Genomic DNA, 21,260 nt, shown 5'->3' on the forward strand with positions numbered 1-21,260 from the left:
CCCCGCCCCTCCAAGTCTGTGACAGCCGTAAGACCGGCCATGATGCAGCCACTTGCGACATCTCACTTTCTCACATTAGATAAATGATTGTATTGTTTTTTTTACTTATTTTTAAGATGCCTCTGTTTTTGACCACATTACTGTGTCTGGCCTTCGATATACCCATAGCCCAAACAATGTCCCTCCTCACAGCACCAGCCCCCTGTACTCTCCATCTAGGTCTCTATGTAATATCTGAGATCACACTGGGACTTAGGATGCAAGGGGGAAAAAGCTTAGCAACCAAGTGTGGACCTTTGATAACTGGACGCTGAATAGTTGCCAAGGAGAACTGCGCCAGTCGTGCAAAGCTTCGTCTAAGCAGAGTGTACATGGCAGTATAGGAGGAAGGCTCCTTTAAGTGGGCGGTGTGTCGGCTCCCTCCCTCCCCGGCCTCTGCTCCCGCCTCCCGCCTGTCCGTCTTCCCTGACTCTTCCCTCCCTGCTGGAGACGTCAGAGCACCGGGGAGAGAGCAGTGTGAGCGCCGCCTGTGCTGTCCCCTCCATGACGACAAGGGCACCTGGAGGACTCCTCACTGACAAGGTCTCCGGGCTAATGGCGCCGTGTCCCCTCAGCCCCCCGATAGAAGGGGGATTATATAGCATGACTATAGCCTGTATTCTATAGGGTCCTCTATACGGTGCTGTAGTGTCAGGGGGTGGATGCTGCAAAAGGCAACTTCCCAGTCTAGTCATGTAGATGGCCACAGGAGGATTCCCACTATATTTCACCCCAATGCATGGGATTATTATTATTTGTTTCTTTTTTGGCATAGTACACACAGGGCATTATGGAGGATTGCTGTAAATCACGTCACTGCCATCCTAACTCTTCATCTATGTATTGCTTAGTTTAGGACTACAGGGCGACTTTAGTCTCACCCTACGTCTCCTTTACTAATGTAAGTAAATGGGGTCACCCCGCGACCTATTGTTGTGACAAAATAAAATTGACAATCCTCCAATTTTAATTTTTTCTTGGCGAAAAGTCACAACTGCAACATCCATTAGATCACAGCGCATCGACATTCACTTACATTAATGAAGGAGTTGCAGGGCGATGGGAGTCAAGACCAAAGTCGACGTGTAGCCCTATCCCTATGTGACGTTGCATTTCATAAGTCAACAGGGAGCAACCCTATATACTGGGAGTAGACCTATATACTGGGAGTAGACCTATATTCAGAGAATCCCCCCTATGTAACAGAATAGCAGGGGGTACATAGGACAGGCCCCTTTCATTTAGGGCTTTGCACATACTTCCTACAATGAAGGGTGCCCCTGCACTCACAGAGTATCTTCCCAGACTACCATTTGGGTACCATTTAACCCTTAAGTACTATCATGGCATCTATCATACACACATGATAGTACTTAAGGGTTAAAGAGGACCTTTCAACAACTCCAGCTCTTTACATCAATCTTTTAATTACTGCTGCTCTGCTGATTCTGACACAGTTGGAATTTTTTCTCTAGTCCTCACCATTACGGAGCAATCAGTGCTGTTAGTTTTGGTGCTTGATAAACTATTTAGGCTCTGTACTGTCAGGAGGGCGGTGTCAGGCAGGAGCAGACAAGGGGTGTGATTTTGAGCTCTGCCTCTGATTGGACATCTGAATCCCACCCCCTGCCTGACATTGCGCATCTGACAGTACAGATATTAAATAGTATATCAGGCACCAATACTACCTGCACTGATTGCTCAGGACTGGTGAGGGCTAGAGAGAAAATTCCAACTGTGCTGGAATCAGTGGAACAGCAGTTATTAACAGATGCTAAGAATTGGAGGTAGTGGTGAAAGGTTCACGTTAAGAGAAAGACATGTTTTCTTACTTGCAGCCCTGCTAATCTAAATAGCAGATCCGGATCAAGGTTCACAGTTAAGGCTCCATGCACACTGATTTATTATGTACTATAGCTCCATAAACAAGCCTATGTATTATTATTGGGCCACGAGCCCCGGGGTAAGACTCAGGACAGGTCTTATACCTATCCAATTTGTGGCCGGGGCTGAAGGAAATTAATAGGTCCCTGGAGGCACAGGCGGGACACTGATATCCTCTATGTTCTGCTTGTGCCCTTTTACCACGGACCTGGCACATGCACAAATATTTGCATGATTTCTTACTTTGTAAGGCGTAGGACAAGTCAGCCAAGTGGGGTGCTTACATAAGATTAAGGGGTCCTGCCACATTGTACATGCTATCTTACCTGCAGGCAGCATGATATAGAGTCAGAGGAGCTGAGCAGATTAATGTTTAGTTTTGTGAGAAAAGATTCAGTAGAACTTTGATCTAAATTTCTGCTCTTTCTGTGCTTAGGAGTCCAGTGGGAGGTCCTATTTAGTGAATGACAGCTAACTTAATTCATTTTGCACTGTCATACAGGCGAGGCTGTCAATCACAAAATAGGACTGCCCACTGGACTCCTAAACATAGAAAGATCAGTGATTTAAAGGGATTGTACAATTTATATCCTCTCCGCAGAAAGAAGGTAAAGGGGTTGGCCAAGACCCCAAGTGTTTTGGATACTGATGACCTATCCACAGGTGACATCAAGGGCTGTGTTTTTTCACAATCTGACTCCAACTCCTGTAACTCCTTCATAAATGGCCGACAGTCATGAAGACACTCATAAGCAGTAAAGACCTCCCAAGTCATTACAAATTTAGTGATTGAATTCCTATAAAAGTAAATATGTAACAAATTATGTATCTAATTAATTATACAATATTAAAATTGTATAATATAATTAAAATAATCCGTTTATTTTGAAGCTGAATGTGAAATCAATAACTTTTTTTCCCAACTACATCAAAAATTGGTCCCGATTCTGGCTTCACGGCTCTGGTTAGTTCATCAGTATCTGATTGTAAGGGGTTCAATTCCAGGACCCTCCTCACTGACCAGGGGATTTGCCATCTGGAAGCAGCTCAAGTGAATAGGAGCAGAGCTGCAGTTCCCCGACATCACCACTACAGTGTATGGTCCAGGTGTTACGCCCCCCAATGAGCAGGTACTGATGATCTATCCTGTGGATAGGTCATCTGTATCCAAAACTTGTGACGTCTTGGTGTAAGGGTTTGATCACAAAAAAAGGGTTCCCCCATTGATAAATGGAGTAGTGGTTGACCATTCATCTCTATGGGACTCTTGAAGATAGCTGAGTGCTGTACGCAACATCTTATCATCACTGCAAAGGACTAGTTGTTATCTGGCCTGTGTTCTGCCTTAGGAGTTAGGGCCCTGATGTATTTTTTGCCTCTGCACCCCCTGGGGGGCGAGGTATGACTCAAGGATTCTCTTTGTGCTTAGAGCAGGTGCCAAGCGGGAGCGTCATAACACCAGGATTCACTATATAACCTGGTTTTTATCCCATAGGAAAGTGAGCCACCTAGAATCAATGAGCAGCAAGTGGAGATGTGGGCATCTAAGGAGAAAGCATTGAGCATCTAAGGGTAAGTTCACACAGGGTTTTTTGGTCAAGATTTTGAGGCTGTATTCGCCTCAAAATCCTGACCAAATAGACGTCTCCCATTGAAATCAATGGGAGCCGGTCAGTTCTTTTTTTCCGGGAGCTGGAACAAATGGCTCCCGGAAAAAAAGAACTGACATGCTCATTCTTCAGGCGGATTTGCCTTGCGACATCCGCCTGAAGACTCTGCCTCCTCCCGACTAGGCCCATTCATTTGGGTCTAATCTGGAGTGGAGTGCGCGACTGGTTCCGGACCAAAAAACCCGTTTGAACTTACCCTAAGGATATATTCACATGTAGCAAGTATGTTGGGGACTATCTCGCTTTGCAGGTTCTGCGTCTGAATCAGCCATTTAATCCATAGCCAGATCCTTTCTTTTTTTTTGCAGATTTCGTTGTGTGAACATACCCTTATAGCAGCAAAGCAAATTAGATGAGATTGTAACACAACACATCCACATGCTGCAGAAAAATGCATATCGTCCTGTGGGGTGGAGTTTAGTTTTTTCCCTTTGCAATGCAGAGCACATTGCAAATTTTGACAGTATTTCTGCAGCTTTACATCCTATGTGGACATTCATACATTACAGCAACAGATCATAACATATAGGTGTCATACATGTTCCTCTTTCCCCATTGAAGTGTTTTATGACATGTTAATAGGACACATTGGGTTATAGTCTGGTCACTAGGGCTCCTTTTGAACGGGACAATTTTAGTCCTAGCTGGTGGCATTATTATTGTGCAGAGACGGACTGATCATTTTTACTGATCTCTGCCATCCTGGAAGTCATTGACCTCAATAGAGAAGAGGTGTGCAGTGGACAAGGTAAATCAGGGACACAGTACTAGAAATCCAGGGTGTCCTGTGGGGTGCCAGACTTCCCTGACTGTAGGATATCTTCTGCTCCAAGCATATGACCAACCTCTACTGCACCCTACACCATTGTGCACATATACACGCTGCTTGTCCATGACTAGCATATAGATATGTATACTAAGCATGGCACAGCGTCATTGCAGCACCCCAAAATAACACTTAGGTAACTCAGGTTCTGCCACACTCCATGCATCCTGGTGTCCGCCTCCAATCTCCACTCGCTACCTGTTACTGATTTACAGAATGGAATTTCATGGACGCATAGAAAAGTTGAAAACGGTCATGTGACCTTGTGACTGAATACCCCATCAATCATTAATATGCTATTAACCCTGCTATAACCATTTCTTTTTATTGTTTTAGGCACTTGATTGATGTCCTGTATGTTACTTGGTGGGATATATTTCTGCAGACACTGATCTATAGACATCTCAGCATGCCTGGTAAGTGTCCTGTGCTGTGTAGTGCGGTGTGATGTGTCTGTGTGGCAGTGAGGAGGGATGGGTGTGCACGTGCAGATCTTGGCACAAGTCACACGGTCATCCTGATTATTCATTAGGGAGACATTTATACTCCAGATAGGTTACTAGGATAAGAAGAGTGTTTACAGAAAACAAACTTACCCCAACATAGAAAAAATAAATCCTTGGACAGAGCAATGTTCATTAAAGGGACAGTCCAGGAAAACTGATACCATGTAATGTCTGGAGTATGGTCTGAAGGGCAGGGTATTCACTCTGTGCTTAGAGCAGGTGCCATGGGGGCGGGGCATAACATACAGATTCACTCTGGTCTTAGAGCAGGGGGCGGGGCATGACACAAGAATTCACTCTGTGCTTAGAGCAGGTGCCAAGTGGGTGGGTCATAACACCGGGATTCACTCTGCTTAGAGCAGGTGCCATGGGGGCGGGGCATGACACAAGAATTCACTCTGTGCTTAGAGCAGGTGCCATGGGGGTGGGGCATAACATACAGGTTCACTCTGGTCTTAGAGCATGAGCCAAGGAGTTGGGGCATGATACAGGGATTCAATTCTGGTATTAGAGCAGATGCCAAGGAGTTGGGGCATGATACAGGGATTCACTCTGCTTAAAGCAGGTGCCAAGGAGTTGGGGCATGACACAGGGATTCACTCTGGGCTTAGATCAGGATCCAAGGGGGTGGGACTTGACACCAGGATTCAATTTGTGCTTAGAACAGGAGCCAAGGGGGCGGAGTTAGATGCCAGGATTCACAGATAGTCTCTGCACTGCATCTTCGGGTCCTGTACAAGGCATCAGCCTTCTTTCTGTGAATACAACTTTTCTAAAAATAATTTCTAAACCACTATTGTATTATTGCATTTATTGCATAGATGAACATATCTCTTTTTGTGTCAAAGTGCAATCTTGCAGCTGAGAAAATCCATATTTAATCCATATGCAATTGAGTTGTTTGTGTACCCAGATATCTGCCAGATATCTGCCAGAGCACCTGTTTCCTCCAGTCATTGCCACCCAGCACTGCATACTAACATAAAGACTGACAAATCCCTGTGTGTGCCAACCACAAGCAAAAACCAATGCTCTAGCACACGCAGCCAACTGCTCAGTGTTTGTCTGAACTATCATTTATACATTAGGCTCAGTATATAATATTCTGCAGTGCTGTCCCTGATGGTGCTTGAATTGTCTTATCGCTGGAGGGCCACTGCTGGGACCTCCACTCATCACTAGAGCGGGGTTGCTGAGACCCCTTTTCTCTGCACTGCAGTCATGCAGATTTTGAACATTCAGAGTCTATGGGACTGACAAAGACAGCTGAGTACAGCATCAGCCCCATAAACATTGAATGGAGTAGCATGTCATATGCTTGACTACTGCTGCAGTCAGTCAGTGAGGAGGAACAGGGGACTCAGGACTCTTCTTCTAGCGGTCATTGGGGTTCCCAGGCATTGGCGGTCACTCATTTGTACTGGGTAGGTGATTAGTAAATGTGTGTTGTGGGACAATTCACCCAGATACTACATTAACCGTGTCTGAGCCTTTGATTCCATCCATCAATTAAAGAAGAGAAATAGGAATTTATAGGTGCAAATATACAGTACACATAAATACGTTAACAGTATAAGGGTAAGTACACACTGGCAGATTTTTGCACGCAGATTTCTATGGCAGGATCCACCTAAAAAAATGTCTCCCAATTCTCCCCTTCCTTTTGATGGGAGTCACACAGATTTTTCCCTTGCAGATTCTTTCAGGTGGATTCCATCTTGCAAGGCCCATTGAAATGAATAGGAGGTGGATAAAAACATTAGCACTTCTTTATTTTATCATTACATGAGTTCATAAGTGTGTGATCCTTACAATGTGATTGTTTCATGGTTTCCAGTCACAGACCAAGCATTCGTCACCCTTTGCACAAATGACATATACTGTCAAGGAGCCTTGGTTTTGGGGAAGTCATTAAAGAATCATGAAACATCCCGCAAGCTGGTGGTAATGATCACATCTCAAGTCTCCGGTCGTATGAGGTAAGTCTCAATATAGATATACAGAGTTATGTTAGGACTATATCCATTATATTTCTTACGAAAATACGTCTTTACTTCAACTGAACACTTGTGTATACCGGGAAGCTCTGCTGCATAGGCTGACAGTCCCCACATATGTGATGCCATAGATACTGTGTTGCTCTGAAAATAAGGTCTTGTATTACTATACATAATGTAATTATATATTATTAAATTGTACAGTCTTATATTATTTTGGCTCAGATAGATGAGTTAGGGCTTATTTTCAGGGGATTTCCTATTTTTTTCCATGATCAACAATCCACTCACCAGACCACCTTACACCCAAAACAATTAGAGTCTTCCAGTACCAATGGTGGACGGGCTCTTATACACAGATCTATGCCATTCTTCTCAATGCCGTCTCACTGTCAGGGTCCTTGCCCTTGTAGCAGCTTTCCACTGCAGACATGCGTAGCAGTTGGCTCCCCCTGGTGACCGAAAGCAGCCACAAAGCTTGGGCTCAGGAGTAGAGTGTTAGAAGAGGGACTACCTGATCCATATGTGAGAGCCCGGCGCTACCGGTAGCCAATCCTTATTGTTTTGGATAACTATCTCCGTAGTGCCAGCTTGTACACATAGCTCCCTTAAGCTGAATGTTTGATTATTTTGGGGGGTGTCCGCTTTCCTTGATGAAGGGCTCTCCGTATCTGTCATGTTGTATTCTATTTACATTGTTACATGTATAGCTGCCTGGACACTATTTTTAATGAACTGCAACTAGGGATTATTTTAGAAGTACGGCTTATATTTAAAGCATATTCCAAAAATGCAGAAAAATCATGCTAGGGCTTATAATCACGGTAGGTCTTTTTTTTTGGGGAAACGGTGTGCAGTGGTGGACTGGCACATGTACTTACCCCATTATAATCTATGGTGGACCCAAATAACAGAGGCCCATGCACAGATGTGAACCTAGCCTTAGTTGAAAAAACATTGACCATTTAAAGAAGCATTTTAGGTAGAATATATAAAAGCGTGAGGGACGAGGCATCACATAAAAAAGAATCTTTGACCCCCTTAGGCCCAGCACGAGCCATAACAATATGAGTTTGGTTTGATACACTCATGGCATCCCATCTTTTTCTCTTTCCAGGACAATTCTTGGTAAAGTTTTTGATGAAGTTTTGGAGGTGGACATTCTAGACAGCGCAGATTTGGCACGATTGTCATTACTCAAACGTCCAGAGCTTGGAGTGACCTTTACCAAAATTCAGTGCTGGTCCCTCACACAGTATACTAAGTGTGTGTACATGGATGCGGACACAATCGTAAGCATACTTTCACTACCTGGAATTGTGTTCATGTATAAGTCTAGCCATAGATGACTCACTAGACCTGAACTCTTGTATAAATTATAATATTGCTGATGAGCTTGAGACAACGTGTGACAACATTATAGTCTATTTTTGTATAACAGGCTCTTCGTAATATTGATGAATTATTTGATCGGGAAGAATTTTCGGCTGCTCCTGATTCCGGTTGGCCTGACTGTTTTAACAGTGGAGTGTTTGTCTTTAGACCTTCAATCGACACCTATAGACGCCTTCTAAAATATGCAGAAGACAATGGCAGCTTTGATGGTAAGCCTTTATTCAATACAGCGCGTCATCATGAATATTGTGCATTTCCTCCTCTAGTCAATGGGGGTATGCTTTCTTTTTGCAGATACTGCCAGGTAATGTGGGGAACCTTATTGTCCAGGTACTGCTACCTGGGAGAAAGGGTATGCATTACCACGGTGGTTGTTTATCTCATTTATCAACACACACTAACCTAAGAGACACTCATTCCCCCCACCCCAGCACGCTGTTGTATGGCTGCCCCCACCACACCACACTAGGAGCCAGGAACAGGTGCACACCATATTCCTACCGAAGCATCGCTTACCCCACACTGTGGACCATGCAATGCCTTGTTAATATCATCTTTGTTTTCCCTTTGATGTTGTACCCCATCTTGGAGTTGCTGAAACTCTCCATTGTCCATTGAGGATCAATAAAGTATTCTATTCCTTGTATGCCAGCCTTTTCAGACAACTGTTTGGTTGGGGCCCTAGTGTCAGACTCCTGCTGATATATAATCGATGACCTATCCTAAGAATTGGTCATCAATTAATAAGTCTTAGAAACCCCTATATTCTTGGCTTATAAGATAGCCCACCCACCAAAAGCCTTTTTACATTGAGAGATAATGTTTTGTCTACCTGATTTAGATTTTTATGTTTTTTACAATACTGTTTTGCAGGCGGTGACCAGGGTCTGCTGAACAGTTTCTTTAGTAACTGGGCGACAGCAGACATCAGCAAACATTTGCCTTTCATCTATAACTTGAGCATAAGTTCTGTTTACACTTATATACCAGCCTTTAAACAGTAAGTATCACTGATTCAATAGGATGACACTGGAGTCTAGTTTATTAGATGTAGCAGAGCTTAGTCTGTCATAGTGGCCTCTCTATTTGTTGTTTTTGGGTTTTCTCATTTTAAATGTTAAAATGGCTGCCTGGCCAATAAAGCCTATGGCAACAAAAGATGGTCATACAAGAACAAAAGAAGTGATACTTCATCTCTATGCTTCCCTAGTCACCACAAGTCTTTACGTCTTGGTCCCACACAGCAAATTCACTAAGGAGGCGTTCACATTACTGTTGTTAGCATCCATTAGAAAATGTTACCAATGGACAACTAGAGTAACAAGCCCAACATGGACCAACCATATTTATCTTTTAAATTTCACTGCGAATGGGAAAGCTGAATATATAGATATGGTATATGAGAAAGAGATAGATAGATAGATAGATAGATAGATAGATAGATAGATAGATAGATAGATATGAGATAGATATTAGATAGATAGATAGATAGATAGATAGATAGATAGATAGATTGATATGAGATAGATATTAGATAGATATGAGATAGATATTAGATAGATAGATAGATAGATAGATAGATATGAGATAGATAGATAGATAGATAGGAGATAGATAGATAGATAGATAGATAGATAGATAGATAGATAGATAGATAGATAGATTGATATGAGATAGATATTAGATAGATATTAGATAGATAGATAGATAGATAGATAGATATTAGATAGATAAATAAATAAATAGATAGTTAGATATTAGATAGATAGATATGAGATAGATAGATAGATAGATATGAGATAGATAGATAGATATGAGATAGATAGATAGATAGATAGATAGATATTAGATAGATAGATAGATAGATATGAGATAGATAGATATTAGATAGATAGATAGATAGATAGATAGAAGGATAGATAGATAGATATTAGATAGATAGATAGTTATGAGATAGAAAGATAGATAGATGATAGGAGATAGATAGATAGATAGATAGATAGATAGATAGATCTGAGAGATAGATAGATGGATAGATCTGATAGATAGATAGATAGATAGATAGATAGATAGATAGATAGATAGATAGATAGATAGATAGATAGATAGATACGATAGATAGATAGATAGATAGATAGATAGATAGATAGATAGATAGATAGATAGATATGAGATGATAGATAATAGAGATGAGCGAGTACTGTTCGGATCAGCCGATCCGAACAGCACACTCCATAGAAATGAATGGATGCACCTGGTACTTCCGCTTTGACGCCGGCCGGCCGCTTAACCCCCCACGTGCCGGCTATGTCCATTCATTTCTATGCGAGCGTGCTGTGCGGATCAGCTGATCCGAACAGTACTCACTCATCTCTATGAGAGATTAAACTAATATTGTAAATTTCTGTATTACAGATTTGGGTCAGAGGCAAAGGTGGTTCATTTTATAGGTACACCAAAGCCTTGGAATTGTAAATATAACCCACAAACTAAATGGGTTGCCGAGGAGGAGCCTCTAAATGGAGAACAGCACCTTTTATTCCTTGTCCACTGGTGGGAGATTTACATTTCTGACATTTTACCTTTATTAACGGAACAAGATGAGCTTAATAGCACAGAGGTAAGATAAAGCCATCAGTAGGTCATGTTTTATCTTGTCGGGTTGTTTTTATCTGTGACCTATCAATGTAGAATAAAATATAATATAAAATGAGAAGATTAACCCTTTCAAGGGATTTGGGGCCGAAACTAGGGCCACAGTGAATGGAGATGTGGCCATACACATTCAACACTTTCCATTAATTTCTATGGTTGTTCTAATAATAGCCCAGTAAGCACGCTTAACGCTTTTGGAACTCTCAAAGTAGTCAATGGAGAGAACTGCGCCCAAGAAGCCACCTCTTTATTCACAGTTGTTGCTAGATGTGGGTCAAGGAACCCATATTCTTAATATAAGAGCAGGTCTCTAAAGTGGGACCCGCACCTGTAAGTCCAATCTGCAGGTAGCATGTTAGAGCCAGAGGAGACAGGTAATATATAGTGTTATGGGAAAAAATTCAGTATAACTTGAAATCATATATGGACGGCTTTCAGTCAAAAGTAGGTCCATCCAGTGGACTCCTAAGCATCGAAAGGGCAAGTATATAAATGAATGAAATACGAGTTCTACTGAACGTTTTCCCACAAGATTATATATCACTCTGCTCAGCCTCTCCCGTTCTATAACATGCTGCCGGCAGTTTAGGCTACAATGTCATGGTGACTTGTTCTTTGGTGATTTGCACCATTATCATTCTACAGCATCAGTTTGGAAGAATGGAACTTCAGATGAAAAGTGAGAATCCATCCTCCGACTGCTCCATGGAAGCTCATTCAGACAATCCTGGGAACACTGTGAGTTCATACTTTTGTATTTATAATTTATTAGCTGAGTCTGTATATTGGTATACAATTGGGATAGCTGTAATGAAAGTTCATCTAATGTCTTGTTAGTAATATCTTACAGAAAATTCTTCCTTGAGAACTTGGTGCTTTCTGTCAAATATCCGTCCTATACCACACGTAGAAGCAGGGTTACCCTAGGATCACATTAGTGCTGTCTTTCTATTTTTTCTGGTCCATCAAAGGAACCAAATAACAGAGAAGTAGATTGCCAAAACAGCAGTTACACACAGAGCATGGCAGACTGTATTGACTAAAACAGGGTCCGCCGTTTTGAAACTAAAAAAGTCCACCTCGCAGGACTTCTTCCTGTGCTGATTTTCGGCGAACATAGCCTTAAAGAAGCTTTTGAAGTGAGGCAAAAATTGCCCATGGGGGAAAATGTGCAAAAATAATAACAGAAGAATTACCCGCATGTTTAGTGTCCCATCATTGCATTGCTGCCACTCCACTGCTCCCCACCATTCTCAGTGCACCTCTGAGGTCAGAGGTTAAAGCGACACTTTAGTGTATTTTATTTTTTAGCTGTGCAAGGTAGTCATGTCATAGAAGTAGACTCAAACTCTGCTATTGCTGATGCTTTACCCATGTCTATTTATGCAAAATACTGCAGAGCTGCTAAGGGTAAGTTCACACAAGTTTTGGTCAGGATTTTGAGGCCGTATCCATCTCAAAATCCTGACCAAAAAGATGTCTCCCATTGAAATCAATGAGAGCTGATCAGTTCTTTTTTCCAGGAGCTGTTACATGCTCATTCTTCAGGCAGATTCGCCTCACGGCATCCACCTGAAGACAGTCCCTCCTCCTGACTAGGCCCATTCATTTTGGCCTAATCCGGAACGGAGTGTGCGACTGGATGCCAGAGCACTGCACCAGCATCCAGCTGCAGCTACCCGTATTTTGGTCTTAAACGCCTCAGGTTCAAGACCAAAAAACACTGTGTGAACTTACCCTAATACTATTTACCTGCCAAGACCTTAGACTGTGTTGTCACCATAAGACCTGATAGCTGCACCAACTGCTGCTAATACTACTGGGGAGGGTAATGGGGGCATGGTGACTTGACTCTGAGAGAGGGGGTAACTATGACAGTATGTGGGGGGTTGTAAAGAGCAAATTATGTGAGGCAGGGGGGCATTTTGACATAAGATGTAGGACAGAAGAAAAGGAGACAGGAAGCTGAATCTGAGGCTGATGGTAGCTGTTTGCATAGCAATCCATGCTAGAAAAAAAAGAGGTCACCCTGTGATCATGTTAACTGTGATCACTTATTGAAGAAGGTGAAAGGCAGGATAAGGAAACTGTGAGCAAACAACTATACTATTGAGGAGTCAATATAATCAGTAAAAAAAAAAGTGTCTCTGTAACCTCAGGAATCATTGGTATAAAGCAGTGGCAACACTGCAGCCAAGTAAACAGAGACTGGCGAGAATGACTGGAGCAGGTGCTCAATAAAGGACATTACTTTTATTATTCAAATGTAAAGCACCATGGAGTTAATGGTGCTATATAAATAAACTATTATTATTTTATCACCTGGGCAATTTTTTTCTCATCTCAATTTACTCTTTTATTACAATGGCATACATTTATGAAATGAGCCAGAAAAGGGACATAAAGGTGCGGTGTGCTGTGTATATAGTTGTGCAATATTATTACTTATGTAATCTTGTAAGATGGCATTAAATTTTAAAACCGAAACCAGCTGAGGAAAAAGTTCTCCGTGTAGGCCGCCTTTCTTCCTCATTAGAAGATGGACACTGTAGCGGAGACTGTGGTACAGATGTGAATGTAGCCTTTTTGTACAATCTTCTGGCATATCCTTTAAGGGTATTCCTCCGTGTAAATGGGCCCTAAAGTAAGAGTAAAGGATCTAAAACAGTGCCACTCCTGTTCATGCTCTGTGTCAGGTATTGCAGCTCTGCTCCTGTCAAGAGCATGAGGCCAAGCTACAATATCAGATCCAGTCCATGAACAAAGGTGACACTGTTTCTAAAAAAAAGCAGACCCTTTTATCTTAGACAAACCGTAACGTCATGTATGTAATACAGTGTAAGGGTGCATTCAGACTACGTAACGCCGGGCGTGTATGAGAGCCGTACACGCCGGCATTACGGCAGACTGCCGAACACTTCCCATTCACTTCAATGGGAGCGCTCGTAACAGCGGCGTTTACGAGCGCTCCCATTGAAGTGAATGAGAAGTGTTCGGCAGTCTGCCGTAATGCCGGCGTGTACGGCTCTCATACACGCCCGGCGTTACGTAGTCTGAATGCACCCTAAAGGTAACTTGGGGAACTGGGTTATGCGTCTAACTGCTGTCTTTCTAGCACCCCAGTAGTAGCTCTGAGCCGTGCGCTCTTGATGACAGTCTTCAAGGTCAAGACCTTCTCCCCTCCCAACACAACACTCAGCCTGTAACTGAAGACTCCTTCCATATGGTATTTCCATTGGCTCTGCTCTATCATCACCTGCTTCTTCTGCGCTCGTCCTAGATATCATTTTAATTTCCTTTGCTTCCACAATGACATAGAAATGAAGACTTTTCTTTCCATATAATCGGGCTGCTTTATCCATTGTAATCTTTTACTTTATGCAGTAACACCATAGAATAAAATATCTTTATGTTGACATTCCCAGGCTAAAATGTCAGATTTATATATCAGTAGGATGTGCCATACCATTCTGAACTTTTCGGGATTTCTCGAGAATGTCAGAACTCCCGGCCACCTGTTGGGTTCGGCCAGCTGCATCATAGTTCTGGTTATTGGAGCTGTGTTGGGGTATGTTCACATGATGCAGTTAATAGCTACACTAAAAAAATGCATTTGAAAAGCAAATGTAGTTTTACGACAGTCCGTCACAGTTTTGCGGTCGGTTATTGGCTGCATGGTTTCATGAGACCCTTTATTGTAACCCATCAGTCTGTATGTAACATTTTACAAACCTACAGACCAAATGCTGATGTTGTGGTACATAAATATGTTATATTTCGTGGTGTTATTGGCTAGTACTGCATGCCTTTGTAGCTCTTAAAGGGGATGTCTAATTTTAGAATATACCAATCACTTAGGTTAATGCATTTACTGCATTAGGGGGCATTCACACAGAGTAATGCGGCACTGATTCTTGCACGCTAACTCGCGTAAGAATCAGCGCTGCAAAACAAAATCCCATTGACTTCAATGTGTTACGCACATTAAACGGAAGCCATTGACGTCAATGGGATTCTGTTTTGCAGCGCTGATTCTTACGCGAGTTAGCGTGCAAGAATCAGTGCCGCGTTACTTCATGCCCCCTTTTCAACCAATCAGAGCTCACTATTTATTTTTACAAAATTAAAGGGGTTTTCCAGCCCCAACAGCATTTTTGATACTGATGATATATCCACAGGATAGGCCATAGGTATCTGATTAGTGAGGGTTCGACACCTGGATCCTTCACAGATCAGCGGAGCTAGAAGGTAGTGCTATGGATGAGGCCGGAAGCCCCTATTCTGGAGTATTAGGTGCAGAGTTGCAGTACCCTGGTCCCACCACTAGAGTGGAGGGGGCTGCAGCTCTACACCGATTACCAGAATAGCAGCTGAGCTGTCTCAACCCCATCTACAGGAGCCGAATCGGTGCAGGGTCTGGGTGTTGTACCCCTCCTGATCATATGCTAATGGCCTATCGTGGATAGTTCATCACTATAAAAAACGCTTTTGGGGCTGGAGAACCCCTTTAAATCTGCACTGTGGTTGATTGCTATAGGCAACACAACCAGGGTATTTATATATTTACATACATACAGGGTCGTATGGATCTGTGTACTCAAAAGTACTATAACAGTATACAGTATTGTACATCCCCTTTAAGAAAGAAGTTTAATTAGTTTTTAATTAATCATTTCTTTCAGTGATTTATTATAGTGCTGAAGAACAATGTGTATCGATCAGTTGTATCAGATGATTGACAATGATAGAATATTATTCTTTAATAGAGTGGATATGTAATATCAGATAGAGAGGATGTGTTTTGGAGAGAGACAACAGATTTTCTATATATATATTTATTTATTTTTTTCTATGCTGCTATGAATATTTAAAAAAATATTTATATATCTTCACCCTGGCTACCAAGCCTAATAATATACTGACACTTTCCAATTCTGTAGGGGTTTCCTTTGTAACAGTTCATTTACATCACAGACAACAGAAGATAACACCTCTATAACACTATTGACCCTTCATTGCATCCACTACTGATAATAGATGATCTGACGGGTTATCTATTCCTAGAATCCACCTGAAGAAAACTTATGACGCTTTTTTTTTCTCCGCACATGAGCGTCAGAGAGCAGGAAGACTCACTTAGAAACCATCAGATGCCTTGTTATTCTCTTTCTCAGGAAAACCACATAGCAACTCCCAAAACGCTTGACAGTGAGATCTCCCAACAAGATCAAATTGTACCATTTGGACCATCCCTTTAAATAATTTCCTCTTTTTCTCCAATATACTTCGATTTCTTATATAATGACTATTGGTTTTATTATTCAGCCTCATCTCTCCAAATCTGTTTCGGAATTATCCATCCAAGAAGCTGAAGAAGCGCTGAGAAGGGAGGAAGAACGCAGGAAGTGGGAAGAAGGACATATCGATTACATGGGAAAGTATTCCTTTGACAACATCCAGAAGAAGCTAGATCAGTTTTTACAATGAAGCCGCTTTCATTATTTCTAAAAGGGTGCTGTGTATGATAACCTTTTTCATTATTTATTGTGCCGTGGCAGAATTACATTTTCATTTACTTACATCACTTACATTTTTTCCAATTAAATTGGAAAAAAAATGAATATTTTGTGCGGTACTTTTATTATTAATATTCTAAACCTGTGGGCGATTGTATTCAAGTCTGGTATTCAGGTCCAGAAGCAATATGAAGCCTGATGTAGTGGAGGTTCCTCATATGTACCTGGTTAATAGGATGTCTGAGATCATTGTATTGGCCATCAGCTTTGCCTGCTATTACAGCAAAGTCCCATTCATTTGAATGGGGCTGAGCTGCAGCATGGCCATGTGGCCTGTGAAGGGGAAGTGGATCTCCGTATCATCATCCCAGACAATCTGACATCTGGAAGTCCTGGGTATTGTAAGACAGACTGGTTGCTAGAGGTAAGCTACCTGGCTAGCAGACAGAACTGGATTGGCCAGTGATAGCAAAGTAGTAAAAAAAAAAATCATCTATGCATTCACACCATACCTTTACAACTATAGTCAATGAAACATCTTGCTGATGTCAGACTACCTGCTGTAAAATTGAGGGTCTGATTTTTAGATATTATTGAGCTCTTCTGTTCTTCGGTATTGATATGTTTGCAGTGCTGGTTATTGGGTGCAGAAATGTTCCAACACATGACTGTGGCATTACTGTATCTGCTGTCTACAGAGACTACAAAGACTGTCTACAGAGACTTTGACACAGACTTTGGCACAGATGTGAACCCAGCCTTAGGGTGCATTCACACTACGGATACGGTTAAAACACGTTCAGAATCAGCGCATATAAAGCACATCCCATTCACTTCAATGGGAGCGCTCGTAGAGTAAAAAGCAGCCCATTTATTTCAATGGGGAGCGCTCGTATGCCGGCTCCTATTGAAATGAATGGGATGTGCGTTATATGCGCTGATTCTGAATGTGTTTTAATGTTCACAATCAGTCACCGTATCCGTAGTGTGAATGCACCCTTAGACTGTCTTGTGTAACTTTACACCTCTTATTTTTGGCTTTTTTTACACCAGAAAAATGGGCCAACACTTTTGGTGGACTGTGTCACAAGTTGGATCACACCCAGTACCCTGGTGCCAGAGATGGGGGGACAAGAAACTGGTGCCAGAGATGGGGGGACAAGAAACTGGGGGCAGATGAAGGGGGGACAAGAAACTAGGGGCAGATGAAGGGGGGGACAAGAAACTGGGAGCAGATGAAGGGAGGAACAAGAAACTGGGGGCAGAGATGGGGGGACATACTGGGGGCAGAGATGTGGACAAGAAACTGAAGGAAGAGATGGGAGACAAGAAACTGGAGGAAGAGATGGGGGACAAGAAATATAAGCAGTTCACCGCCAACCTGCAGACGAAGTCGCGGGTAACTGCTAGTAAATTATATAGGAGACCACTGTAGTAGTCATGACAGAAGTCATATAAATTATATAGGAGACCACTGTAGTAGTCATGACAGAAGTCATATAAATTATATAGGAGACCACTGTAGTAGTCAGGACAGAAGTCATATAAATTATATAGGAGACCACTGTAGTAGTCAGGACAGAAGTCATATAAATTATATAGGAGACCACTGTCGTAGTCAGGACAGAAATCATATAAATTATATAGGAGAGCACTGTCGTAGTCAGGACAGAAGTCGTATAAACTATATAGGAGAGCCCTGTCGTAGTCAGGACAGAAATCGTATAAATTATATAGGAGAGCACTGTCGTAGTCAGGACAGAAATCGTATAAATTATATAGGAGAGCACTGTCGTAGTCAGGACAGAAGTCGTATAAATTATATAGGAGAGCCCTGTCGTAGTCAGGACAGAAATCATATAAATTATATAGGAGAGCACTGTTGTAGTCAGGACAGAAGTCGTATAAACTATATAGGAGAGCCCTGTCGTAGTCAGGACAGAAATCATATAAATTATATAGGAGAGCACTGTCGTAGTCAGGACAGAAATCATATAAATTATATAGGAGAGCCCTGTCGTAGTCAGGACAGAAGTCGTATAAATTATATAGGAGAGCCCTGTCGTAGTCAGGACAGAAGTCGTATAAATTATATAGGAGAGCCCTGTCGTAGTCAGGACAGAAATCGTATAAACTATATAGGAGAGCACTGTCGTAGTCAGGACAGAAATCGTATAAACTATATAGGAGAGCACTGTCGTAGTCAGGACAGAAGTCGTATAAATTATATAGGAGAGCCCTGTCGTAGTCAGGACAGAAGTCGTATAAACTATATAGGAGAGCCCTGTCGTAGTCAGGACAGAAATCGTATAAATTATATAGGAGAGCACTGTCGTAGTCAGGACAGAAATCGTATAAATTATATAGGAGAGCACTGTCGTAGTCAGGACAGAAATCGTATAAATTATATAGGAGAGCCCTGTCGTAGTCAGGACAGAAGTCGTATAAATTATATAGGAGAGCCCTGTCGTAGTCAGGACAGAAGTCGTATAAATTATATAGGAGAGCCCTGTCGTAGTCAGGACAGAAATCGTATAAACTATATAGGAGAGCCCTGTCGTAGTCAGGACAGAAATCGTATAAACTATATAGGAGAGCACTGTCGTAGTCAGGACAGAAGTCGTATAAATTATATAGGAGAGCCCTGTCGTAGTCAGGACAGAAGTCGTATAAACTATATAGGAGAGCCCTGTCGTAGTCAGGACAGAAATCATATAAATTATATAGGAGAGCACTGTCGTAGTCAGGACAGAAATCATATAAATTATATAGGAGAGCACTGTCGTAGTCAGGACAGAAATCGTATAAATTATATAGGAGAGCACTGTCGTAGTCAGGACAGAAGTCGTATAAATTATATAGGAGAGCACTGTCGTAGTCAGGACAGAAGTCGTATAAACTATATAGGAGAGCACTGTCGTAGTCAGGACAGAAGTCGTATAAATTATATAGGAGACCACTGTCGTAGTCAGGACAGAAGTCGTATAAACTATATAGGAGAGCACTGTCGTAGTCAGGACAGAAATCATATAAATTATATAGGAGAGCACTGTCGTAGTCAGGACAGAAGTCGTATAAACTATATAGGAGAGCACTGTCGTAGTCAGGACAGAAGTCGTATAAATTATATAGGAGAGCACTGTCGTAGTCCGGACAGAAGTCGTATAAATTATATAGGAGAGCACTGTCGTAGTCCGGACAGAAGTCGTATAAATTATATAGGAGACCACTGTCGTAGTCAGGACAGAAATCATATAAATTATATAGGAGAGCACTGTCGTAGTCAGGACAGAAGTCATATAAACTATATAGGAGAGCACTGTCGTAGTCAGGACAGAAGTCGTATAAACTATATAGGAGAGCACTGTCGTAGTCAGGACAGAAGTCGTATAAATTATATAGGAGAGCACTGTCGTAGTCCGGACAGAAGTCATATAAACTATATAGGAGAGCACTGTCGTAGTCAGGACAGAAATCATATAAATTATATAGGAGAGCCCTGTCGTAGTCAGGACAGAAGTCGTATAAACTATATAGGAGAGCACTGTCGTAGTCCGGACAGAAGTCGTATAAATTATATAGGAGAGCCCTGTCGTAGTCAGGACAGAAGTCATATAAACTATATAGGAGAGCACTGTCGTAGTCAGGACAGAAGTCATATAAACTATATAGGAGAGCACTGTCGTAGTCAGGACAGAAGTCATATAAACTATATAGGAGAGCACTGTCGTAGTCAGGACAGAAGTCGTATAAATTATATAGGAGAGCACTGTCGTAGTCCGGACAGAAGTCATATAAACTATATAGGAGAGCACTGTCGTAGTCAGGACAGAAATCATATAAATTATATAGGAGAGCCCTGTCGTAGTCAGGACAGAAGTCATATAAACTATATAGGAGAGCACTGTCGTAGTCCGGACAGAAGTCGTATAAATTATATAGGAGAGCCCTGTCGTAGTCAGGACAGAAGTCATATAAACTATATAGGAGAGCACTGTCGTAGTCAGGACAGAAGTCATATAAACTATATAGGAGAGCACTGTCGTAGTCAGGACAGAAGTCATATAAACTATATAGGAGAGCACTGTCGTAGTCAGGACAGAAGTCATATAAACTATATAGGAGAGCACTGTCGTAGTCCGGACAGAAGTCATATAAACTATATAGGAGAGCCCTGTCGTAGTCAGGACAGAAGTCATATAAACTATATAGGAGAGCACTGTCGTAGTCAGGACAGAAATCATATAAATTATATAGGAGAGCCCTGTCGTAGTCAGGACAGAAGTCATATAAACTATATAGGAGAGCACTGTCGTAGTCAGGACAGAAATCATATAAATTATATAGGAGAGCACTGTCGTAGTCAGGACAGAAGTCATATAAACTATATAGGAGAGCACTGTCGTAGTCAGGACAGAAGTCATATAAACTATATAGGAGAGCACTGTCGTAGTCAGGACAGAAATCATATAAATTATATAGGAGAGCACTGTCGTAGTCAGGACAGAAGTCATATAAACTATATAGGAGAGCACTGTCGTAGTCAGGACAGAAGTCATATAAACTATATAGGAGAGCACTGTCGTAGTCAGGACAGAAATCATATAAATTATATAGGAGAGCACTGTCGTAGTCAGGACAGAAGTCATATAAATTATATAGGAGAGCCCTGTCGTAGTCAGGACAGAAGTCATATAAACTATATAGGAGAGCACTGTCGTAGTCAGGACAGAAGTCATATAAACTATATAGGAGAGCACTGAATTTCTGCT

At 41.8% G+C, this 21,260-nt stretch overlaps 1 protein-coding gene across 3 annotated transcripts; it reads left to right on the forward strand.

The window, feature by feature from the left end:
• The first annotated feature begins 474 nt into the window (after positions 1 to 474).
• LOC142208678 (glycogenin-1-like) lies at positions 475 to 16,579 on the forward strand. Of its 3 annotated transcripts, XM_075277321.1 has the most exons (11): positions 489 to 582; positions 3,419 to 3,495; positions 4,756 to 4,835; positions 6,763 to 6,904; positions 8,040 to 8,214; positions 8,364 to 8,526; positions 9,191 to 9,317; positions 10,733 to 10,937; positions 11,618 to 11,710; positions 14,088 to 14,198; positions 16,298 to 16,579. In XM_075277321.1, the coding sequence occupies exons 3-11, from the start codon at positions 4,829 to 4,831 to the stop codon at positions 16,457 to 16,459; spliced, it is 1,185 nt and encodes a 394-aa protein (XP_075133422.1). In that variant the 5' UTR covers positions 489 to 582; positions 3,419 to 3,495; positions 4,756 to 4,828; the 3' UTR covers positions 16,460 to 16,579. The 3 variants fall into 3 exon arrangements, with proteins under 3 accessions (XP_075133421.1, XP_075133423.1, XP_075133422.1); XM_075277320.1 differs by lacking the exon at positions 3,419 to 3,495 and having other exon boundaries at positions 475 to 582; XM_075277322.1 differs by lacking the exons at positions 3,419 to 3,495; positions 14,088 to 14,198 and having other exon boundaries at positions 475 to 582; positions 16,298 to 16,578.
• The last annotated feature ends 4,681 nt before the right edge of the window (positions 16,580 to 21,260 follow it).

The sequence above is a fragment of the Leptodactylus fuscus genome, chromosome 6, assembly GCF_031893055.1.
Source record: "Leptodactylus fuscus isolate aLepFus1 chromosome 6, aLepFus1.hap2, whole genome shotgun sequence".
Taxonomy (NCBI): domain Eukaryota; kingdom Metazoa; phylum Chordata; class Amphibia; order Anura; family Leptodactylidae; genus Leptodactylus; species Leptodactylus fuscus.